General features: G+C 30.4%; 1 protein-coding gene across 2 annotated transcripts in view; it reads left to right on the top strand.

Moving 5' to 3' along the window:
* LOC129975981 (sulfotransferase 1B1-like) overlaps positions 1-22791 on the top strand; it is a 97190-nt gene that overhangs the window by 39852 nt on the left and 34547 nt on the right. For both annotated transcript variants that reach the window (XM_056089299.1, XM_056089308.1), the window contains one exon: positions 17065-17371. In XM_056089299.1, the coding sequence (XP_055945274.1) occupies positions 17086-17371 (286 nt within the window). In that variant the 5' untranslated portion in view covers positions 17065-17085. The remainder of the gene's footprint in view (positions 1-17064; positions 17372-22791) is intronic.

Raw genomic sequence — 22791 nt, 5'->3', positions numbered from 1 at the left:
CCAACTTCTATAAATATTTTCTATGTCCCTTTCTGATAACGCGTTAATTTAAATGCATTGAGTTAGAAAATGGAATATGATATGTGTTCTTTACGCCAAAATTGTATATTTCTATAAAAAAAAAAGAACATAACCTCACATTACAACTGAATTCGACAAGGAGCGAAATGTTTGAGGAAATACACAGTTGTGTCTCCTCTGTGGCAATGACGTCATACATTACATTATCATTTAAATAATGAATGGTGTTTTTAAAATGATTTAAAACAAACATTCCTTACTTACATAATAGTTCTATTATCGAAGCATTTAAAAGCGAAAGAAATTGGAATGGCTTAATATTTTGAATGATAAAATTAATTCATATTTTTTATTTCATATTGATAAAAAAATAAATTGAATGTTTAATTTATACTTGAAAAGCACAATAATTAAAATTTAAATCTAGGAAGTTGTATCTAGAAAGAAATTGAAATCTAGGAAGGATTTAGAATATTGAAATGCATCAAGTTACAATTATATTATTTAATCGTATGTATTTTTATTGTTGTTATTTAAACAAATATGTTTAATAATTTTTACAACTTTCTTCCTTATTATCAGTCACATTCAAGATTGCACAAATTGAACTTCTTAAACTGAGACTGCTACAAAGGGCGTTCTATTAGTTCGAAAGATACGAAATGTGAACAATAGATAGCTCTGATTATAGAGTTTTTTATTAAATGAAATAATTCAAATTTAAAAAAAATTTAAAGAAGCAAAATAAAACATATTAACGCGTGTATATGTGCTAAGGATTCAAATAAATCGATAGCTAAAAATAGATGGTAAATACTCGAAGTCTTAAAAAACAACAACATAGGGCATCTTTTTGAGAGGTGATCTTTAAAGATTCAAGACTTTCCATTGCTGGATAACAGTTTTATGACATGTTGATAAATTTTATCATCAAGTCTTGTCTTCACAGAACTTCAACAGCAACGATACAATCACGGCATAATATTCATACAAAAATATTGCACTTCCTCACATTACTTGAACTCTTCGACGCTCATTTCGGAATGCTTTCACAACTGTACGAGTGAAAAATTTCACCTCTTCTCTTAGCGGATGTCATTCTATTGGATTTATGTTAAGGGGACCAGATTTATCATAAAAAATCTTGTCTGTCTTTTGTTATATTATTATTTTTTCAATAAAAGATGATTGCATCAACTAAAATATATTTTCAAATTTGCTATCTTTTGAATTTATAGGATGTCCTTCACAGCCGTCTGTAGAGTTAAGTTTAATTTCAACAATTCTGTACTTTCCTTTCTTCTTTATAAAATCACCGAACCTGCATGAATTATTGTTAATCTGAAGTTTCTCCTTCAAAATAAGATTTGAGAGAATAGGAACATAATTGCAGAAAATTTTTAAGCAAAATTAAAATGATTTCGTCACCTTCTTCCCCGTGAGGGAAGTTTGCGAGGAACAATTTTTTTTTTTATTGATAACAGCGATAACTCGGCTTGCCTATACAAACGATAACTCATATTCTCTAGTAAGATCTTGATAAAATTTTTGACTTAATCCATTTGTTTTGTCTTTGTCAGCATTGATAATGACACACATAATAATTTTTTTATTACTCATCTCACAATTTACAAATAATATTTTCAATTATGTAGTTGAAATATTTGCAAGATTTTGTAACTATAACATAATAACAATAACAATTTACCTTTTATATGACGTTTTCATTGTTGCCACTTTTCTGGACAATTAAACGGAATGACTTGCGTAGTTGAACGATATTTAAGGTATAAAAATGAGGCAAATACAGGGAAAATAAATGTGTAAGAGCAGGCAGATAGACGGATGGAATATCGCTGTTGTATTAGATCTTTTTGAATACAAAAAAAGTGAAATGAGGAGAAGAAAGTTAAAATAGAAAATAAGAATGACAGAATTGGAACTCCCAAATATTAACTAAAAAAGGGAAATTTAAAGACAAGATAAGAAGAAATCTGTTTGCTGAAAGACACATCAGAAATCGTTTCGGAAAATGGAAGATAGCGATCAGTACTCTATTGTTCGAGAAATGACCTGCCAAAATTGAGACACCTCTTAACAATTTGATAAAATAAAATCGGATAATCTTGGCTATTGTAAAAATGAGGACTGCGAAATTACAGTTATTATCCCATAAAGAAGGAAAGTTGACAATATCCACTAAAATCTTTGCCGATACCCAAAGAATTTGCCTGAGAAATTGTATATGTATAAGCAAAAAAAAAAAAAAAAAAAAAAAAATACGAATAACAAGACATCACATGTAGAAAGTGGCACTAACATAACTTCACAATTGTCAATCAATGAAACTGAATTGAATGATCAAAAGGAAAGATTATGAATCAGATTCTAAAGACTACTAATCAACAAACGAATCCTCAGAAAATGATGTGTTGGTTTGGAAAACTGATTAGCTGTGAGTTAAATGAATATATCAATATGTAAAATAAATCAGGTATTTGTAATATTAAGTTTCATAGCAGTTCACTTACAGTTTAAGATAAATCGCCCTATATCTTGAAGGTAGTATAGAATTCTTGGATTTGAAAGTTGTATTCAAAAATGGGTTTGATATTTAAAAGGGCTTGAATTTTTTCTTAATATTTTGAAATGATTTTACACTAGAATTTAATTTTATTCTAAAATATAGAAAAATTCTCAATTTTATTTTCTGTTTTAAAATTTTTTCACTTAGGGAACTATACAATTTCAAAATGTATAAAGAAACATATATATATCGTGTCCCTAAAAATGGAACATACTTTTACTTCTCTAAATATTGTATCTATACATGTATTTCTAATTAAAAAATTTCATTAAGTAACAGGAGAAACATTGGTTTCTGTGGAGGTTGACAATAAAGAGAAAGCTGAAATTCTATATGCTCACATAGTGCAGAAGTGTCAGTTAATAAAATGTTTCTCTTAAATTCTTTTATATAAAGAAAAAAACAGAAAAGAAATTACAGAAAATTTCTTATTTCTGTATGCAAAATTTGAAGAGATTATTTTTAAATTTAGAAAAACTAATCACAAATTTAGTTGCAAACATTTATTTCAGAATTTCAAGTTTATTCAGTATAGAAAATTTCTTTAAATCATCCAATCATCATGACTTCAAAAAATTTGTTAATCACGTGTAATGTTGTTCATTTCGATTGAGTGAAAGTTGCAACATTGATTTTATAAAGAAAAGAAGAGAAACTTGAGAAACTGAAATTTAAAATATCTCGGAGATGTACTGGAGCGCCGAACAAAAAAATAAAAATCTTTGCTCCCACATGCGTTCTTTCTAAAAGAACGATATATTCCAATGTTGCATATGTTTATGATTCATTCTGTATGCAATTATAATTGCAGAAGAATATTAATGCCATTTGACAAATTCTCATCATCCTTCTCAGAAGAGATTTTAGAAAACAGCTTAGCGATTACAAACTACAGAATTCTTTCTGTCTAGGAGATGAACGCGACGTAAAAAGCGTTACAGATGTGATGCAGAAATTGATATTTTGATTTATTTTTCAATTTACCTTGATGCGATCATTCATTCCAGAACTCAACATTGTAAAATTAACAGTGTATCGAATATTGCAGCATAATAGTTGGCGTCCATGCATCATTCGTGGACTGTTATAGTAGTTATTCAGACAACTACATGATCGATCGACGTCCAGACTTTTACAGTTCGGCCCTACCTAAGGTCCAAAATCAAATCCTTCGATTACGAGAGAATTGGTCATTTTACAATATTAAATAATTTTGCTGTGTATATTATCACGGCAGAATTCTATTTATTTTATTAAAAAGAAATTCATCAAATGAAATTTTATACACAATTTGTTTCTGATACGGAATTGTTTCTGAAAGTTTTCTAATTATATTTAAAAGAGGATACTACTGTTAATGCATTCAAAAAGGGAAGTAGTGAAGGTAAACATTTCTAATTAATACATATACTATAATGTGCACTTGAGAAGAGAAAAAATTTGAAACTGTATTCAAATATTTCTTACAGGAAGTAGAATCATGTGGTATTTTTCTTGTCAAGGTTTCGGCAATTGAAAATATAATTTATAAGCCTGCAATCTTCAGATAAGGAACGTCTCTTTTATAATGCATTAAAGAAATTACACGATAAGAACAAAAACAATTCTATCTGCCATTCACAATATGATTCATAAAAGAAATGTGAAGGAAAATATCACTTCCCTGTAAAAAATATCCGTGACGCATTCTGGGTAGCATTTTCCATTACATTTGTCTTCTCATGGTTATAAACCTGATAGACGTGATAAATATACGTATATCATAACATTCATAAAAGAGATTAACGAGGAAATATGCTCTAATATCCTCGAACTAAATTAAGAAATTTGTTTTCGTTGAATTTGAGACAGGCGAAGTGTTACAAAGAAGCATGTAAAGAATTACTATACCACTTACGCTTACTCCAAAGCATCATTAAATAAATATGTAAAATGTTAAAATCTGAAGAAGATTATTGGAATTTCAGCATCCGGATCATAAATTCACAGATTTGAAACCTGATTCCCTAGTTTGTAATAATGCCTTTGGAAGAAATATTTTTAGCTCTTTTGCGATATGGATACTTGAGAATTGGAGCTCAAATTAGCGATGCATCAAGCTAAACTATTATGATGATTTGAATATGATATTATGATAATTAATTTTAATTTAATGAATGTATAATTCGATATAAAGTGTCATATGCATATATCTTCAGATGTGAAATGGCAATAGTTTTGTATTGAAATATTGATTCTTCTTATCGCGTCGGTACATACAGGTGTGTATAGACATATTTTTAATACCAGCTGCGATAACAGAATTTTTATTCTCTAACGTTTAAAGTCATGTGTTATAATATACGCTATTAAGATTTCTATTTACGTATTTCGTTGTTGTTGTGACTTATGGCTTTTTTTAAGTCTGCTGACAGATCCTGCTGTTTTTGATTGTATAATATTATTCTTACTCTGAAATAAGTTAAAGATAATTGCATGTTTTGAGACTAAACTATCATATTGATTTCAATATAATATCATAAAAACTAATTCCCTTATATTGAATGTCTAATTCGATTTATAAGCGTCATATGCGGATATCTTCAGATCTGGTATGGTAGTAATTTTGTTCCGAAATATTGATTCTTTCTATCGTTTCGACACGTACAGGTGTTTGTGTGTACATATTTATAATGTCAGCTGCAACAATAAAATTTTTATTCTGCAACATTTAAAGTCATATTTTAAAATGTGAGATCCCTATTTGCGTGGGAGTGATTTCGTAGCTTTTGAATGTAGCTGATATTATTCTTACTAGAAAATAAGCTTAAAGATACTGGCATCTTTGAGATGAAAAACACACACATTTTTTTACCCATTTCAGAGAATTTTGTTCCCTTGTTTTAAAGCCATTTAGTCTTTCCATGTAGATTTTAATCAGACTATGATTGCAATTTTCTTTGAAACAAATACTGTGCAAAGAACTGAACATTTTTAATTATCTGCGCACAAAATTATTTCACTGTTTGTGAAATACGTCTATTTATTTCACTGAAGCCTCAAAATTCCGAAAGTAAAACATAAATAAACTGTAAAAATTGAAATAAAATTTTAATTTTTGTCTCCTTTTCGGACTATAACTTTCTGTAAGCATTCTCCAATGGATAAAAACTCGTGATTTTATCATGATTTCATGAATGGATGCAATTTTGCAATTTCTAATAACAACAATTGTTTTAGCAATTCCGGGTTTAAATTTTGATTTTCGAAAACAAAGTTCGATCCATTACATAATAGATTGTCTATTTACAATACTATAATCCATTTTTAGAAATATGAAATAAAGAATGTTTATTCTGCAACATTTACAGTTGTATGTTAAAATATATGTCTTGCAGATCCTTATTTCATAACTTTGTTTAAATTGCATTAAAAAGAACAATTAAATTTAAATCAAACATGATCAAAGCCTGTTATGGTTGCATAATTCTAAGAATTGAGAAGTTAATTTATTTTTCTATCGCAATAAATTTATTAAAAATTATTTTTAAAAGCACATTTTCAAAACCGCGTTTCTTTTTTTATTGTAATTTTTAATTTATAATCCATTATCGTAAATATTATGGAATCTTGCAATCAATTTTTTTCTCAAACTCACTAACAGATCGCGACTTGAATAGAAAATATTTAATTTAATCAGTTAAGTCAGAATTAAATTCTGAAAGTTTTAAAATAGTGTGTTGTCATTTTCAAGTAAGTACACAAAATTTGAAATTCTAGAGCATTAGTAAGGGATTAAAAATCGAATATAAATATCCATTTTTAAAATATAAAACGAGTCAAGTTAAATAAAGGTATCTGTAAATAAATATGATTTTTCTTTTCGTCGTCTTTGTTTTTAGCTCGTTATTACATTGCAATATTTAAAAACAGTTGAAACCAAAGGAGAAAAGAAAATTTATTTAATTAATTTATTTTAATTTCAATATTTTTCAAGAAAATGTCAATTATTATGATCAGAGGATTATTTTTTATTTCGCAGCCAGGCTGTAATTTTTGCTGCTAATTTGCGATGTAAGTTTTGGAAAAGGCAGAACTAGAAATAATACACTCTGCATTTAGTTTTGTTTTCAACTATTCTAGGTGACAACTGATTGTTTCCACAGTCTTTTACAATACTTGTTCTGCTATTTCTTTTTGGTACTAAATACTGGTGTTTTCATTCATTTAATCAGAGCAGATTTTCTCGCGATAAATATTTTTTCTTTTCCGTATCCGTTAAAATAATTGAAATTCTAAAAAGTTAAAACATTTTTCAAATCAGAAATCAACCCATTATATTTGTAGTTTTATTCGATGAATTTTTATTCTTATCCATTAGACATGATGCCAAATATAACTTAAAGTTTTAGGTTATTGTTAAAAACCTCTAATTTAAACCCCGATGAAAAAATTCAAAAATGCAATTCTAAACGTAATTAATATATTAAAAACAGCTCTCAAGGAAATAAATTAATTAGATAAAAACAAAAATCTACCTTGTATGTATCCACTAAGCAATTATATGCCTGTTTGTTAGTTCCCAACAAGGGAGTTTCATTGGATGAGTTTTCGCATATAAATCTGAGTTTGAAATGTGCAACTCAAGCTGTTGGTTTTCGTTTTTTTTTAATTAAAAATTATTGGCAGGTTTTACAATGATCATTGTGATTGCGCAAAAATCGTTTTTGTATAATTTAAAATCCAAAAATAAATTATCTTTTCGGTATCAAGGTAGTAAATATTCATAATTTAATTATTTTCTTTAATTATAAAAATTTTTTAAATTATTTTTATGCATAATTTACAATAATATTTTTTATTATAGCGATGAACTTTCATTGTAATATAAATATTTTATTGCAATTTTCCTTCTCATTTTTGTAACCGAAGATATTACGATCCTTTTATTTTTTCCTTTTCCTTTGTAAAATCATGACGAATTTTAAAAGGAAAGGGGACTGTTGTTATTCTATCTAGTTTTTGAGCTCTCTAAGATATTAAGTACAATAGCAATAATTGGAGCTCTTTTGTTAATTTTTTTTATCTGGACGCTAAAGTGCCTTTTAACTTAAAAAGCTCTGAATTATTTTAATATTGGAATTAGTTGCGTATTTTATATCTTGAATTGAAGCCAGCCGGAGTGATTTCTCCAAAACTTTATCGCATACAATTTAATAAAGGTGTTACGCCAGAGAATGCCTTGTATAGCACTGGCGTACAATACAAAATATTATCCTTTGGCATGAATTTAGCTGTTTTACTAATTCGGTCGTGGAATTCTTGGCGAGTATTTTTGGCGATCCATTTCTGGCATGCGGTACATAATATCCGAAAATCGAATCTGTGTTTTAGACATGATTTTCCCAACCGATTGAAACCAAAATTTTATGGAGGATTATGCTCGCAGTCACAAAATCACATACCAAATTTAATATATTTAAGTCACGGTGTTTTTTGAGTTGGCGCATTTACCTGTTTTTGAAAGTACAGACTAACAGACGTTCCATCCCGTTGGATTTGACTCCAAATTTGACAGGTGTTTACACTAAAAATATAAATGTACCGAATTTTATCCATGTGGCTCTCTTCATTTTTCATTTATCGTGTCACCATATACTTGGAAAGCCGGACAGACAGACTTCGTCTCAATAGATTTTGCAAAATAATTTATAGAAATTTACGAATTTAGTGTGGAGACCATATACTACATTTCATCCGTCAGAGTTTTTTTAATTACCTTTATCTCAAACAGACAGACATTTTTTTTAAAAAAAATATGTTTTTCGATCTTAGTGAGGTCTAAAATGTAGAGATTTGACAAAATGTCCTGTTCGAAGATTACAATACTTTATTTATTCCTCGTATCAGCAAAAAAAAAAAAAAAAAAAAAAAAAAATCGAATTGCAAAGATAGCATTCAAAATTTCGCGAATGACTACTATTTGCTGGGGCATTTTGTATAAAGCACTTATCCTGTGCATCCACAACACAATTCTACTAATTAAATGTTAGATTTTCGGTAACTGCTCGAATCCCAGTGTTCAGACACAGCATTAGTGATCACTGCAGCTGTTCCTGGAATCACAAACTTCATGTGTAGGCGTCATTTTCATTTTGTCGATGATTTTCATTTAATTTGAAAAGGGCGTCACTGTATTTTCGCCCCCCAAAATTCATGAATTAGTGAGGAGTAGCCTTGGCACCGTTTTTGACGAAGAAGGAAAGGAGTTCACGGTGACCAGAATGGGCCCTGCGTCGCGTCTTGGACCGTTTTTATGTGAATGGGTGGGGTCCTTCATTTGTTGCAAGAGTACGATGCACAGTGGTGCATGTTCCGGGAGCAAGAAAGGAAACTCCCTGGATACATTTTATTCTGATTTTAAATATGTGTTACTCCACAGTCGAGGAAGCAAGGAATAGGAAAAGGAGCGTTCCGAGTGCGAGCTTTTCAACCAATTCACGATCTTGTGAGGTCAGGCTTTGGATATGAGTGTTTAATTTTACTTAATAATTGAGATTGTCAAATAACATAATAATAAATAATAATTATATAACGTGGATTAAAATTTAATAAAATATACTTGAAATAATAAAGAGTTTTTAATTAATAGAGAAATTTCGCATTGATTTTTAATTTAGCTTAACGAAACGCAAAATTACCATTTAAAGATGGATTCGATCATTTCTTTTTCTTCTCAATGAGGGATATGCAAGCGTCGGCATCCACATGTCCCCAGCGATAAGATTTTTGACTCGAGCGGTTTCAACGTCTGTTAAAGTCCCGTGCACAGAGGATCTCTAGTGCACTTGCACTCTCCAACCGGGAGCCGAAACTCAGTTAGTGGACCATAGAGCCAAGTAAACTTTCGTTAGACATTATCATTAGTTAGATTTAAGATTACGGTACCGTTTTGTCACCAAGCTTGAACATTCGTCAGTCATTAAAAAACTCGTCTTTTGAGAGAGAATTAATTCTCACTGAGTAGAATTACAGCTGAAATATGTTGATCGCCACTTTTGAGGAATTGTTGTTAAAAAATATATTATAGTTTGAAGATCATTGCGTATTCTATTAAATGTTGTTGTAACGAATTGTTAATAGATAATGGCCTTCAAAGTAGAGCTGTTCGTTCATAGGCTTTGCGATGTTGCAGCACTCCGAATACTTTCTAGAGACAACTATTAAAAAAAATGTTTCATTTTGAACTTGATATCTAAATCTACCAATAATCAAATAGTATTCCACTTATAGCTTGCAACATTCGAAGAAAACACAGCAGAAAACTGCATGTCTTCCTTCATAAAGAGAAAATTTATGAAATGTCTGGATTTCTATAGTTGCTCACGCGCAGAAACAATGCGCTTGGCTCCGTTCTACAGTTTTTGATTAGTAGAAGGCACTGTCAAAAGAACAACAAGAATATTTGTCACACTCCACATTTTGTGAAAGGAACAAGTTACTTTTGGAAATAAGCCCAACTAGATAAAAAAAAAAAAAAAAAAAAACGTGATTTGAGACCTTCTTCTGCAAGTGGGTGGGTTGGAGCACGTTTTCGCCAAACTGAAGCTCGAATACATATAGAAATAAAGCACAGTTTTGATCAACAAAAATTAGTTACAAATATTATGCTGTTTATTTTTTTTCATTAATGAATATTTAAAATATTTATTTTAACTTTACGTATCATCATTTTTTTTATTAATCCTCCACAGTTAAATAAGTCTTTTAAAATAAGAGTAAGAAATTTAAAAATTATTAGAAAACAATTAATTTGAAGTTTAATTTTTAATTTAAATAAAGAACAAAATAGTAATGACTTTAAATGGTTTGTTTTATAAAACTTACATCAATTCAAAACCCTCATTATTACTTCTTGTTAACTACTTATTGAATTACAGTATGACCTCGTATTACGAACATAATTCATTCCAGAAAAATTGTAATGCAAAACACTCGGTAAGCGAAACAATCTTTTTCCGTAGGAATCCATGTAAAATAAGACAATGCGTTCTTTTGTATGAAAAAAAAAGTATTTATTATTATGAAATTTTCTATTTATAACACATGCATTTTTTACAAGAAAATTGTCCGAAGACATTTTTCTTTTCCTTTTCTTTAAAATTTGGCTAAAATGAGATACAGCATTATCGTTTAAATGAATTTGTATTTCGTACAGTTATTCCCTTATTATGATGATGCTTCTCAATACACACTGCAATAATTCCCAATGGGTTCCTCCCTTGCTTGACTGAAAGGTTGATGCTCTGTTACCTCTATTATTTCTTCCGTTCCTGATCAAATCCCCTCCGCAGTTCTTTGCTGTGACACAGAATGCAGCTCCGTAAGCTTTTCCGTACTTTTGACTATTTTCTTCTCGATATCGTAGCTAACCACCTTGAGCCCCATAATCTTGGCAATGAAGGCTCCACTAATCCCTTGTGTTCGCCAACAGTATGCGGCCAGAATTTCTTCTATATAGATATTCTCTTAAAACAAGCGTTCAACACTGACTAATACAGGTCAATCCAATGCATGACTTCATGATGTTTCTTCGCCACTCATCCTGCGAAGCATTGCTCGTTAAGCGAGTCACTTTTTTAATTTTGCTCGTTGTGCGAATCACTTCTTATATGAGATGCTCGTTAAGAGAGACTTGACTACATTCAGAATTAATTACAGAAAGAAAAATTTGAGTTATGCCGAAAAGCACGACTATTTAATGTAGAACAGGTGGTAGCACCCAACCGGTTGAAACGCACGAACGGCCGTTAATGCCAAATGTGGAATACATAAAGAAATCTGGTAAGCATTCTAGCAGAGTGTAACCTTAGTCAGTCTTTAACTTCTACCAATTTTTTTGAATATTTTGAGAAGCTACATTCCTTTTCAGAATACTTCTGTGCTGACAAATAAAATAAAGGCCAAGTAATTAAGTTAATATAATTAGCACTGGGACATATGCAACTGAAACAAATTTCTCTCTTTTTATTTCAGGAAATGCTCTAATAATTTGATTAATTTTAAACAGCGGGAATGACGAATGTTATCTACAAAGAACGAGTGTCGGGCACTTGGCTTCAATCCGCTTGCATCAGGAATTCGTCATAATAATCTCGAAACTCATACTTTCATGCCTCTTATCTAATTGTTTCGATCTAATTTTCCACGAAATGCATTATTATTTTATTATTATTAGATTATCATTTACTGTAGCTTAATCGTATATAAAAAAATTAACATTTATTTTTTTTTTAAAATCAGCTTTTTTAAAAAAAACACTTCAGAATTAAAAAAAATCTTTATTTTTATTCCTTTTTTAATGTTTAATTTATATTAAAATTCATCATCAAAAATATTATGGAATCTTCAGATCAGTTTTTTTAAAATTCACAACTAAATGGTGCCAATTGGATGAAATAAAAATTAAATTACTATAAAAAGACCAAAAGAAGATACTGTCACCGATAACACAAAAGTCTGTGAAATTTAGAAGTAGCGAATCAAGAGGTCAGAGAAAAATGATTATAAGGTTAGATTTTTACAGACATGAAACGGAACGAGTTCCTCATCTGTTTTATTTTTTCGTTTCATCCTTAGAAATGTAGTTTAGTTTAGTCATATTAAAGTGATTATTATAATTTTTGAAGAAAAGTGAGATATATTTCGACAAGAATTTCGTAATTTTGAATTACGAAGACACGTAATTCTTCCCCTTTCTTATAAAGAATCGAAAGCAATTTATTAAAAATTGAATTTTAGGTTTTTAACTTCTTTCCGATTTTAATACCCCGAACCTCTTATTAGATGAATTCTTAATACACGTGTTCTACGTATAGTTTATCTTTTAACATATCTTTTACGTAACCTTCATATATGATTTGAAAAAATAAATGAAAATCAAACTAATTAGACATAACTGTGCAATCTGAAATCAACCATCATTTTACGAATATCGGATATATTAAGGAATAGTTGCTTTTGTTGCCAGAAATGAGGTTTTTTTTTACACTTTGCTTTTCAACTAGACAACTACGTGGAAGATTTCTGAAATTTGTCTTAAACTTCCGTTCCTGACTAAACAAATATAATGACATTTAATTTCAACATATTTTTAATAGTTCATTAGGCAATCAGTGGTGGACTTCATCTAAAATTACCAAAAATTTAGTGGATTTCGCCCAAAATCTTGATGCGATGAACCAAATTCATCCGTTTAGCTTTTTGTGCTATTGCGGTATTATGTTTAAAATCGAACAGAAAGAATTCCAAAGATGTACTTTATAACTTTAGGATGTCAGAAATGTGAATAGTCATCAAAATCCCTAGTTCAAACTATTTATATTTTCTATGAATGCTTGACATGTCATGTTTCCTCTTGGCTAAAAGACTAAACCTAGACTAAACAAGGCTTAGCGACATCAGGGCGCAAAATATTTATTTTCCCTCTTTTCGTATTCAGCATTATAAAGTAAATAAATTGCTTGATATTTTTTTCTAGTGTTTATCTGGTGATAATTTTTTCATAAGCCTTCAGATAGTCACTTGGAATTACCGTAACTTTCTACCACTATGCAACAGAAACAATGCACTTTATAACATATAATGCATTTTTTCATATGTTTTACACTTTTTAAAATCAATTTAAAGTTTTAAACATTTATTAAAGGAAATAATTTCTGTTTGCATTTTGACATTAGTGGGAATTTGCAAACATATTTCGATTAAGTGATTAGTCTATTTTATTTAAATTATTCGAATTTATACCCCTGATATTTTTTTTTAAAAAAACTATTTTTCTTGCGTTGCTTTACAACTTTATATAGATTTTTAAAACTGTTAAATCCAACAGTGCCTGTTAATGCGAAATAGAATTGTTTCTAATAATTTCTTGTCGTCTTTTAAATGCCAGTGACAAAAGGGTTAATAAGTTCGCAATCAATGTAAATCAACAGTAAGAAAATTAACATTTGATCTTCAGTTAAATTTGATTTGAATTTTTTAATTATGTTTAATAAATAATTTACTCAGCTGCTCATTTGATTATACATATAAATATGTATAAAGTGGGAAATAAGAAGTAATGATTCTTTAATTATAAGTAAAGAGATTCGAAATACACTAATGATGAAGTGACACTCAACATATTAATAATTTTGATTTAATATTTTCTCGTTCATTAAAGTAGTTACAAACGTTGCCTTATTTTACCACTACCAACGAAATTTTTTTATTTACTAGATGAGGAGGAGACAAATTTCTCTTAAATTTATCTACTTTCTTAGAATATTATTAGAGTGATTGATGCTGCGCGTGAGGATAAAAGCACTTATATTTATTGCCATTAAAATTAAATTCTGCCAGAATAAGCTTTTTTTTTCAGAGAAGAAAAGGCCATTTCCAATCAATGTCCCGTACCTGCACAGCCTACTTACACCATTTAAGTCTGACGTTCATTAATAAGGCGTGTATTTTTTCCCCTATCATATATCTAAGTCTGCTATGCGAGATTATGATCATTCCAGGGGAACCCCTCCCTAACGAATGTCTTCCGATTGACGTCACGTCCTACGATGTCATCGATTTTTTTTTACAATCTATCCATAAATGATGAAACGGAGAATTTACCTTGCTTCATATATTAGAACGTGGCTCGATTATGCGTTCGGTAAATTATAGTGGCGATGAGACCTACCATGTCTCTCTTCTTAGGAGGCGAATATGGAGGACCGGCTGTTCGGAGTAATGGCAGGAAATGTGGCGGCAGTTAAACGGTTTTGATCTAGAATATCAATGATTAGGGATTTTATTTGTTTGTTTGGTTGGTTGGTTCGCCCATTATAGGAGGAATATCTTGAAACTAACTTCTGTGAAGTGATTTTTAAGAAAGGAAATAAATCAGGGAAAAATTTTTATTGCATAATTAGTCGCCGCAAGCAATTAGCTGTTTTACCAGGATTATTGGTTATGATTGACTTAAGATAAATCTTTATCGTGCCCATTAAAATCTTATCATTAAACCCATGTTATTTTAATTGCCTTATTTAAGTTCTGTTTATCGTGTGCATGAAACTTTCAAATAGATATCAGTTCCTATAACATCATTGCGTAATTAAAAATGTAAATATTCAGTTCGTCTATCTTCTAAATTTCGTGGTATTGTAACTTCCGTTTTTCATTAGTCTTGGATACTACAGATATATTAAAATGATTCCCTATTATTTAGCTTTCAAAAATGGAAGAAAATCATGCAACTGTTATTTGATGAAATAATGAAAACTATTTGAATATCAAATCAACAGAATAACCTATTATTAGAAATTGGACAAATAAATATTTTTAAAGGTTGTCAAAACTGAGCAGAAGTTCTCACAATTACTAAATTGGTTTTATTAAAAAGACACTTTTTTGAATTTTGAAATGGAGTAAAAAATATTTTGGACCAATAATTTGGTGAAGTTGTGGTGACATTTTGGAGAAGTTGCGGTGAATAAGCATCAAAATTTCTTTTAATTTTTAATTAATAAATTTTTTAAAAGATCACTTCGATATGCATTTTAACACCCTCCAATGTATGTATATTCCAAATTTGGTACCTGTAGGTCAAACGGTATGGCCTGTAGAACACTAACACACACACATATATGTAAGAACACAAACATTTATCTTTATTATTTGTATAGACAAAGAACAATGCTCAGGTTATTTTTCAACATAATTGCAATTATTGTTGTAGCATTTACCATAGGGGGCCACGTTTGTATGCCGTCGTTGTAGAAAGATGCTACTTTCGATGATGAAGTTAGTGGAAAATGTGAGGAAAATGAAATGACAATGTCGTAATGGCGAATCATCGGTCCTCCTTGATCGTCTCTTCAACTTCTATAAAAAAAATCATTATGAATCAGAGATTGTCTCCCAATTCGTTCCTCATCGAGTGTATTTTCACTTTCTTCAATGAAACTTTTTTTATCATCGGATCATTCATTGCATTTTTGTTCGTAAGTTTCAAAAATTTGTCGGGAGATTTTAATTGGTTTAGTGCCTTTTGCTTTAAGAAAGCGGATGATAGAATGTAATTCGCATGTCGCAGGATATTCAGTTTTTAAAAATATTTGAAATGCCGACGCAATACTCAACAATCTAAAAATGGCTTTTATTGCTTGCCAACGAATCAGCTAAGTGGATGCTCATTGTGCAATCACAATCGCAGCGTTCCCACGGCCAAAAATAAAAACGAAATTTGGTTCTTGTATATCCCTCGTTTAAATAGCAAATTTTATATTTTAATTATTAAAGAGCATACTGCAATAAAATTGTTTTTCTTTCAATATAGCGAGGTCTACCATACTGATTTACACCTCTGTGGTGATGAAACAAATGTTTCAGACTTATTTTTAAACAATGAAAAAAGATCTACTTTTTACTATGATAAAAAAACTGGTGTTACAAACTACATATTAAATCTGCCTAAAATTCCTATCATAGTAATAAAATTGCCATTGTAAAGAGATTGTTTATTTTTTAGTAAAGAACAGAGGATAATTTTTATATCATTTGGTAACAGCATGTAAGTTAAAGGTCTGATGCTACAATGAAAATAATGATGGGATGAAACTTAATAATAGGATTTCATTCCCATTAGAGCAATAAAAAGGTCTATTGCGAATCATATCAAAAATATTTTTAAAAAATTTGTTAAAAACAGGAAATGTTTAATAGCTAAACTAATATTATTGTAATAGTAATTTTAAAATGATAAAGAAATAATTTTGGAGCAATAATAGAAAACTGCAAAATTTGGCAGAATTTTTAATTAATTAAAACTCTAATACAGTAAATAAAGGAAAGCTTAATAATAAATAGAACCCATAGACATTTTCCGCTTCTATTTTACTGTATGCATAGAATTTTATAGATGAATATAAAGAGTCAAATATATCTTGGTACTCGTTCCTTTTAATAGATTGGATCCAAAATTTGAAGCAATTTTTATGTCAAAACCATCAAGTTTCATTTGTCTAACTTATTCCTTTTTTCAATCATTGCGAATGCATAGACTTTCAATCTATCAAATAATTGACGGATTTTGTTTAGTATTCTGTACAAATCTATACTTCAAATTATAAAGCCATTTATTAAATTTCATTCATTATTCTAGTTTTTTAGTTATAGTGTTCTAAGATAAATATAGCTCTAAAAATATGTTTTTCAGAATCTCTTTCTATGCCTGTGGGTGAAAAGAAAAAAATGCTATTTTGTGTGTTAAAAAAGGAAATAACATATGCACAAAATGTTTGCAGTGAATTTAGCATATCGTCACAAACTGGCAATATCTTTTTCGAAACAGAAATTCTTTGCTTTGGCCTCAATATATGAGCCACTTACGTTTAATCTTGTATAATCATCAACAATAATTCCATGTCGTTTCTTTGCAGGTAAATCATTCGGAAGACGCCATGCTTTCTTTAAAGTTCCTCTACAACACACCTTTGGGTGCTTTAGTAACAGGATCTAGGAAAAAAAGTGAAGACAAATCCGATAAGGACATTGTCCTTGCTGACCAGGATTCCACACTAGACCTGGATCCCTTGAGGGCGAGCTACATACATTCTATACCAAGGGCCCAGTGGTTCAAAGGGGTCCTCCTCCAAGGATACCTCGTGCATCCAAGCATTTTAATGGGACTGGACGATTTTGATGTACGAGACGACGACGTGTTCATCATCACTTACCCAAAATCAGGTAAAATTCGCTGTTTCTCGGATTTAAATTGAGTGTGTGTAATTCATTTCTCATACTGTGAAAATGATTTCAAAATACATTTGGTTTGGAATATAAACCTATTAATTATTTTATAAATCATATAAACAATATTTATATTAAACGTTTTCGCTTTTCTATGAAGTTATTTGAAAATTTATTTGGGTGTATATAAGTACGAGCTGTAGTTAGAAAATTGAATTTTTATAAAAACTTTAAAAAAAATTCTAAAAATTTAATATTATTATCTACAATGCATTCTGTTTGTTTCGTTCGAAAAAAAGTCTTCCATTGTTCGATGCAGAGATGTAAGTCATTTTCGAAAGTCCATCTGTCACAATTACCATTTTTGTTTTTACTGCATATATTGCTACTTTTACAAGTCCATTTCCTATTAGAGCTGGCTCCCCCATGGAGAGTAAAACAAAATCGCACGGGGCGAGATCCTGTCTCTTGTGTCGTAATTATCCAACCTTCTTCTTTATCCTCACTCTTGCTATGTTCAACTCACTTCTAAAAAATCAAAGTGGGATTTGCGAAGGAAATTTCGCGTCTCTAATCAGTTTGGCAGATAATGAAGTGAGAGCTGGGCTATTATCCGGGTGAAGAAACCAAGAATGATTTTTCCTGAATACCAGGTCAATTTTTCTTTCCGTACATGTTCACACTGACTAATGATATTTTGATTGATTGCCTAACCTTCAGTTTCCCAATATATATACACAATCATCTGATATCGAAAAGACTTATCAAGTTTGATTAACCAGGACCTTGATTGACAACAATCTCTTCTGGGCATTCTTGAAACTTTTTAAAACGGTCCAAATTGTCTCTATAACTTGTTGCAATTCAGAATATGTTTATCACGAATTTGTCCAAGTTTAAAGAGGAATTTCACGTTAACAGGAGCTCTCCTTGAGCATTTCACATCCTTTTCTACTGCGGCTTACGGAACAAATCACATAGTGAGAAAGACCCAAGTCAGCTATACTAAAAATAAATAAATCACTTTACAAGAACAAGTCTGTTTTGCGTAACTGGCAAGCATATGTCTCTTCTTTGCTGATAAGTGTGTGTACGAGTAAGAGTAAGAACTCATTGGCAGCAGATCGAGACAATATTGAAGGCTAACAGGAATGATATATTTTATGTAATCGCGTTAGAATTCCTCTTTTGTCCTAAGATTAATTATCCCTTTCTTATTCTATGATACATCGCCCTGAGTAAACGATTAACAACCTTTTAAATTTTGTCCATTTCACATATCATTCAAATGACTAAACCATTCTTTGAGGAGTATTAAAAATGAAATAATAAAAGAAACCTGTACATTTAAAATATCGTAAAAAATTGAATAATCCCGATAGATCATATTATATTGCCGCATTGAAAAAGCGACTGTAGATTCTCCATGGCCGAATGGTCATAGCTTTGGCCTCATAATCAAGAGACCGTAAGTTCGAATCCCACTAGAGACAATGCGATTCATAGTATGTGTAAGTATTTAATTCCTTGATTTTATATTTTCCTTTATTTTATGTTCCAGAAGATTCTGGACATTTCTTTAGTTTACCAGACAAGGGTTCTGGACTTTTCTTACTGTCTCCAGAAAAGTATTATGGAACTTTCCCTGCTAGTATAAAAGCAGAAGATTTGTCAGTCACTGTATTCTCAGTTCAGAGTTGAGTTAATAAATTGGTTTAGCTCTACTAATTGAGTGTATCATTGAGTTCGACGCCAAAGAACCTACGTGGCAATATTAATCCTTCTGCTTGTTAATACCAACTGCCTAACAGCACTTGACTCTTCAAAAACATGTCATCACGTCATGTATGGTTTTCAGATAAAATGTTGAAATTTCCGCTGAATCTGCTTGAAAACGTTTCTAATATTTATATATATAAACGTTTCTAATATATATATAATTTTCAGTTCCCATTATGTATCATAAGCTGAAAGTACATCAGCATTTCAGTAGCTACAAAACTGTCTCTTTAAACTGTTTGCAGACAGAACTGCCATTTTAAACTATTGGAACATTCGCTATTATATGCATATTTTGCTATTAAACTTTTATATTATATTTTTTGTACGTGTACTATTTGTGACTTTAGTATGCGTAGTTCAGCAATCGATCTTGATAGCGTATTATATTATCAACGAGCTTATCGACAATATCAACTAAAATATAAGATGTATTATGGTGATAAATACTTTAGTTTGAATAATTCGCCAGTGCAATCGTTTGATTAGTGTATTGTCAAAGAGGAAATTGATTTTCTAAATATTTCGAACAAATAGAAAGATAAGCTTAGGTCGGTGTGAATGCATGAATGTTCACAGAAAATGCATTTGTTATAAAATTTTATAAAACAGGCCATAGTTCTAGAAATGAATTAAATATATTCATTTCTACAGACTTATCTGTATTCATCACGTTTGATGTCCCATTTTTGGGAGAATATCAGAAGAAATAATTACCTTCTAAAAGCAACAATAAAACATTTTTGTTCATAATTTATTACTCTCCAAGTCAAAATTAACTCCAGCTATTTTTAGCGAACCATTTTAGATGCCCAGAATTCTTCACTTCGTTATCTTTTCATCAGATAGGCCAATTATTCCGCGGTCCTGCCTCAAAAGAGGAAACTATTAAACTCCACCCAATAAAATCAATTCATCTTTTTATTGAGAGCATGATCGAGTGAGGTAAGTAAAACTGAAGAAAAATCAAATATTTGTTGGTTCATTAAATGAGTACTTTTGTTTTTGTACTCTTTAACAACAAATGTTTTTCAATTTGTTTTCTAAGTAACAAATTCATTTATTTATTTATTAATCAAACCATTCATTTTCACCATTCTAGTACTTTCTAATCTTTCTAATTTAAAACTTTTAAATTGTACGTTTCAAATCCTGCACACTTCGTGCTCTCGTTAACCACATATAATTTTCTGAGATAAACTTTAACACTCACTGAATTCTTTATAAAGAATTGTAGAAACCTAAAATTGAATTCCAGTCAACTTAGTTCCAGTAACTTTCGATACTAGAACAAAATTAATATTTTATTTCGAAAGTAAAAACGAAATTTTTTAAATAAATATCATTCTTAAGCGAGTTTCTTTTTTTAACACGTTGGCTGTTTGTTGATTTTGTGATACATTGTTTTTTTTTTTTGGTCGTAACACTAATGCTAGCCATTTTTAAATGACATTAATAAAGAAAATTGAATTATTTTTTAAATTAATTACTTTTAATCGTGGTATCAGTACGTATTTTTAGGACGACTGCAAGCTTTTTGCACCATAAAAATTATGTGCATTCAAAGTCCTTGAGTTAATTTGTGATAGATTTCAGAGTAGATATTATTAAGCCCTTTTTTTCCCTTCATGACTCTATTTCGGCCGAATTTTCTGAACCACAAGTAGACACGCTGTATCTTTCCTATCTTTGTAAAAAGATAAACATGTTATGTCTTTATAAAATGCATCATAAAAATGGCTCATTTTAAATCCTGCATGATTGCGTTTGATATCATTCTTTTTAGAATATATCCAACACGAATGAGATATATTTGAAATTTCAAAAGCTCGGTGCATTTCGAAATTATAGGCTGAAAATTACTTCTTGCAAAATCTTTCTGCTTTCCATCAATAGATGTCGACACAAAGCATTCTCGAACAGCACCAAACACTCATTGTTATTCATTTCATTTCTTTTTCTTTACTTGCGCAGTATTACTATAAAAGTTTTTTTAAAGTTTAGCTTGTGAAGATAATTGGCAAGCAGAAGGGGCTATCTAGTATAAATGCACATTTATCAAGAAAATCATGCATTAAACAGAAGAGATGAGAAAAAAAATTGAACATATGTTTAAATCATACATAAATGATTGACACAAGTGCAGACGCAAAGTGGGAAATATTTTATTCGTAAAAACTGAAAATTATGCAAATGAAGCCTATGCTCTATTTAAGTCTCTGCATATCTGTCATTTTGCTGGGAAATTTTGGCGAGCAATGGTGAACCTCTCAGTACTTGCGTCGGTGCACTATTTACAACAGCCTATAATTCCAAATAACATTTCATTTCCTGATAGAGTATATCCATTTAGCAGGGATATATTCTATTCAGCAGGAGAAGGCATTTGACAATTCAAGAAGTTTATCACATTTGTTTCTTTGTTGCCAAATATGACAGATTTTTGGGGGCTGTAGCTTTGATGCCTCATTCCAGTCTGTTGGTGGGGTTATTTTCGGGTTTTTTTACATGATAAACATAGCTCGTTACCTAAACGCATTCACTACAAGTCATTCAGATATTCATTATACAATGCTAGCAATTTTCTATATATGAAAAAGGATTGCTGCTTCTGATGACGTTTTAGTGCACGGTATACTGACTGCGAACACATTTTCTCGAACTTCCAAACATTGTGAACAATGAACTTCATTATTTGTCGAGCAAGTCGCATTGTTGCATTTCATCTTACAAATCATCAAATATCATAATCCTGTTCAACACAATTAAACTCAGCACAGCATTAACATTTGTTGCTATATGCGATGCTCACATTTTTTTTTCGGCTGTAGTTTGCTGTTTGTTCACTGCTCACCAATTATCGGAACATAATTCCTTTTATGGGCGTGGTCTTCTCATCATTTCATAAGAATCCTTCTTTCCACAAAAACCATATTATCCTAGATTGGCTATAGATTGATGTTCACTGATCACCCATCATCGGAATATAATTCTCTCACTGGACTTGATCTTCTCAAGTTGATGATGGATATCATCTCATGAGAGCCCCTCTTTCCACAAAAACCATATTATCCTTGATTGGTTGTAACATTCAATCTCTGTAGTCTGTGCTTGACAGAGGCGAGAAGAATAGACATTCCCTTTAATTTTTCGCCAGCTTGTGCCACCATTTGTGTATTCTGCGTAGCTCATGACCCCATGTTCTATTTTTGAATGTTCACTGTTCCGTAAAATGTGTTTATGTCGTGAGAGTGTTTCTACCAATCATTTCTAAGACTCAAGTTTATTGACAGATTTTGATTAAATGGTTTGGTGCTTGAAGAGTCAATGTGTCTCTTTTTCTTCGCTTTAAATAGTTAGCACTTGCACAAAGGATCTTAAACTGAAAACTATTTTCATCAATTTATTCATTTTTCTATGAATAATTTTATTGAGGTTCGTTTCTATGGGTTTTATTGGCATTATATTTCACAAAGCAAGCTAACTGAAAACTGTTCTATTTTTACTTTTCTGTGAATTGCATACTTTTGATATTGAAACGAAATTCACGAAATATATAATAAACGTATGATAAACTAATATTTTCCAGTTCTGTAGTATCTTAGCTTATTTCCCTATTCCAAAAATTCATCAGGGAC

Source organism: Argiope bruennichi, chromosome 1 (assembly GCF_947563725.1).
Source record: "Argiope bruennichi chromosome 1, qqArgBrue1.1, whole genome shotgun sequence".
Taxonomy (NCBI): domain Eukaryota; kingdom Metazoa; phylum Arthropoda; class Arachnida; order Araneae; family Araneidae; genus Argiope; species Argiope bruennichi.
The sequence above is the reverse complement of the archived record's forward strand: the minus strand, read 5'-3'. Positions and strand labels throughout refer to the sequence as shown.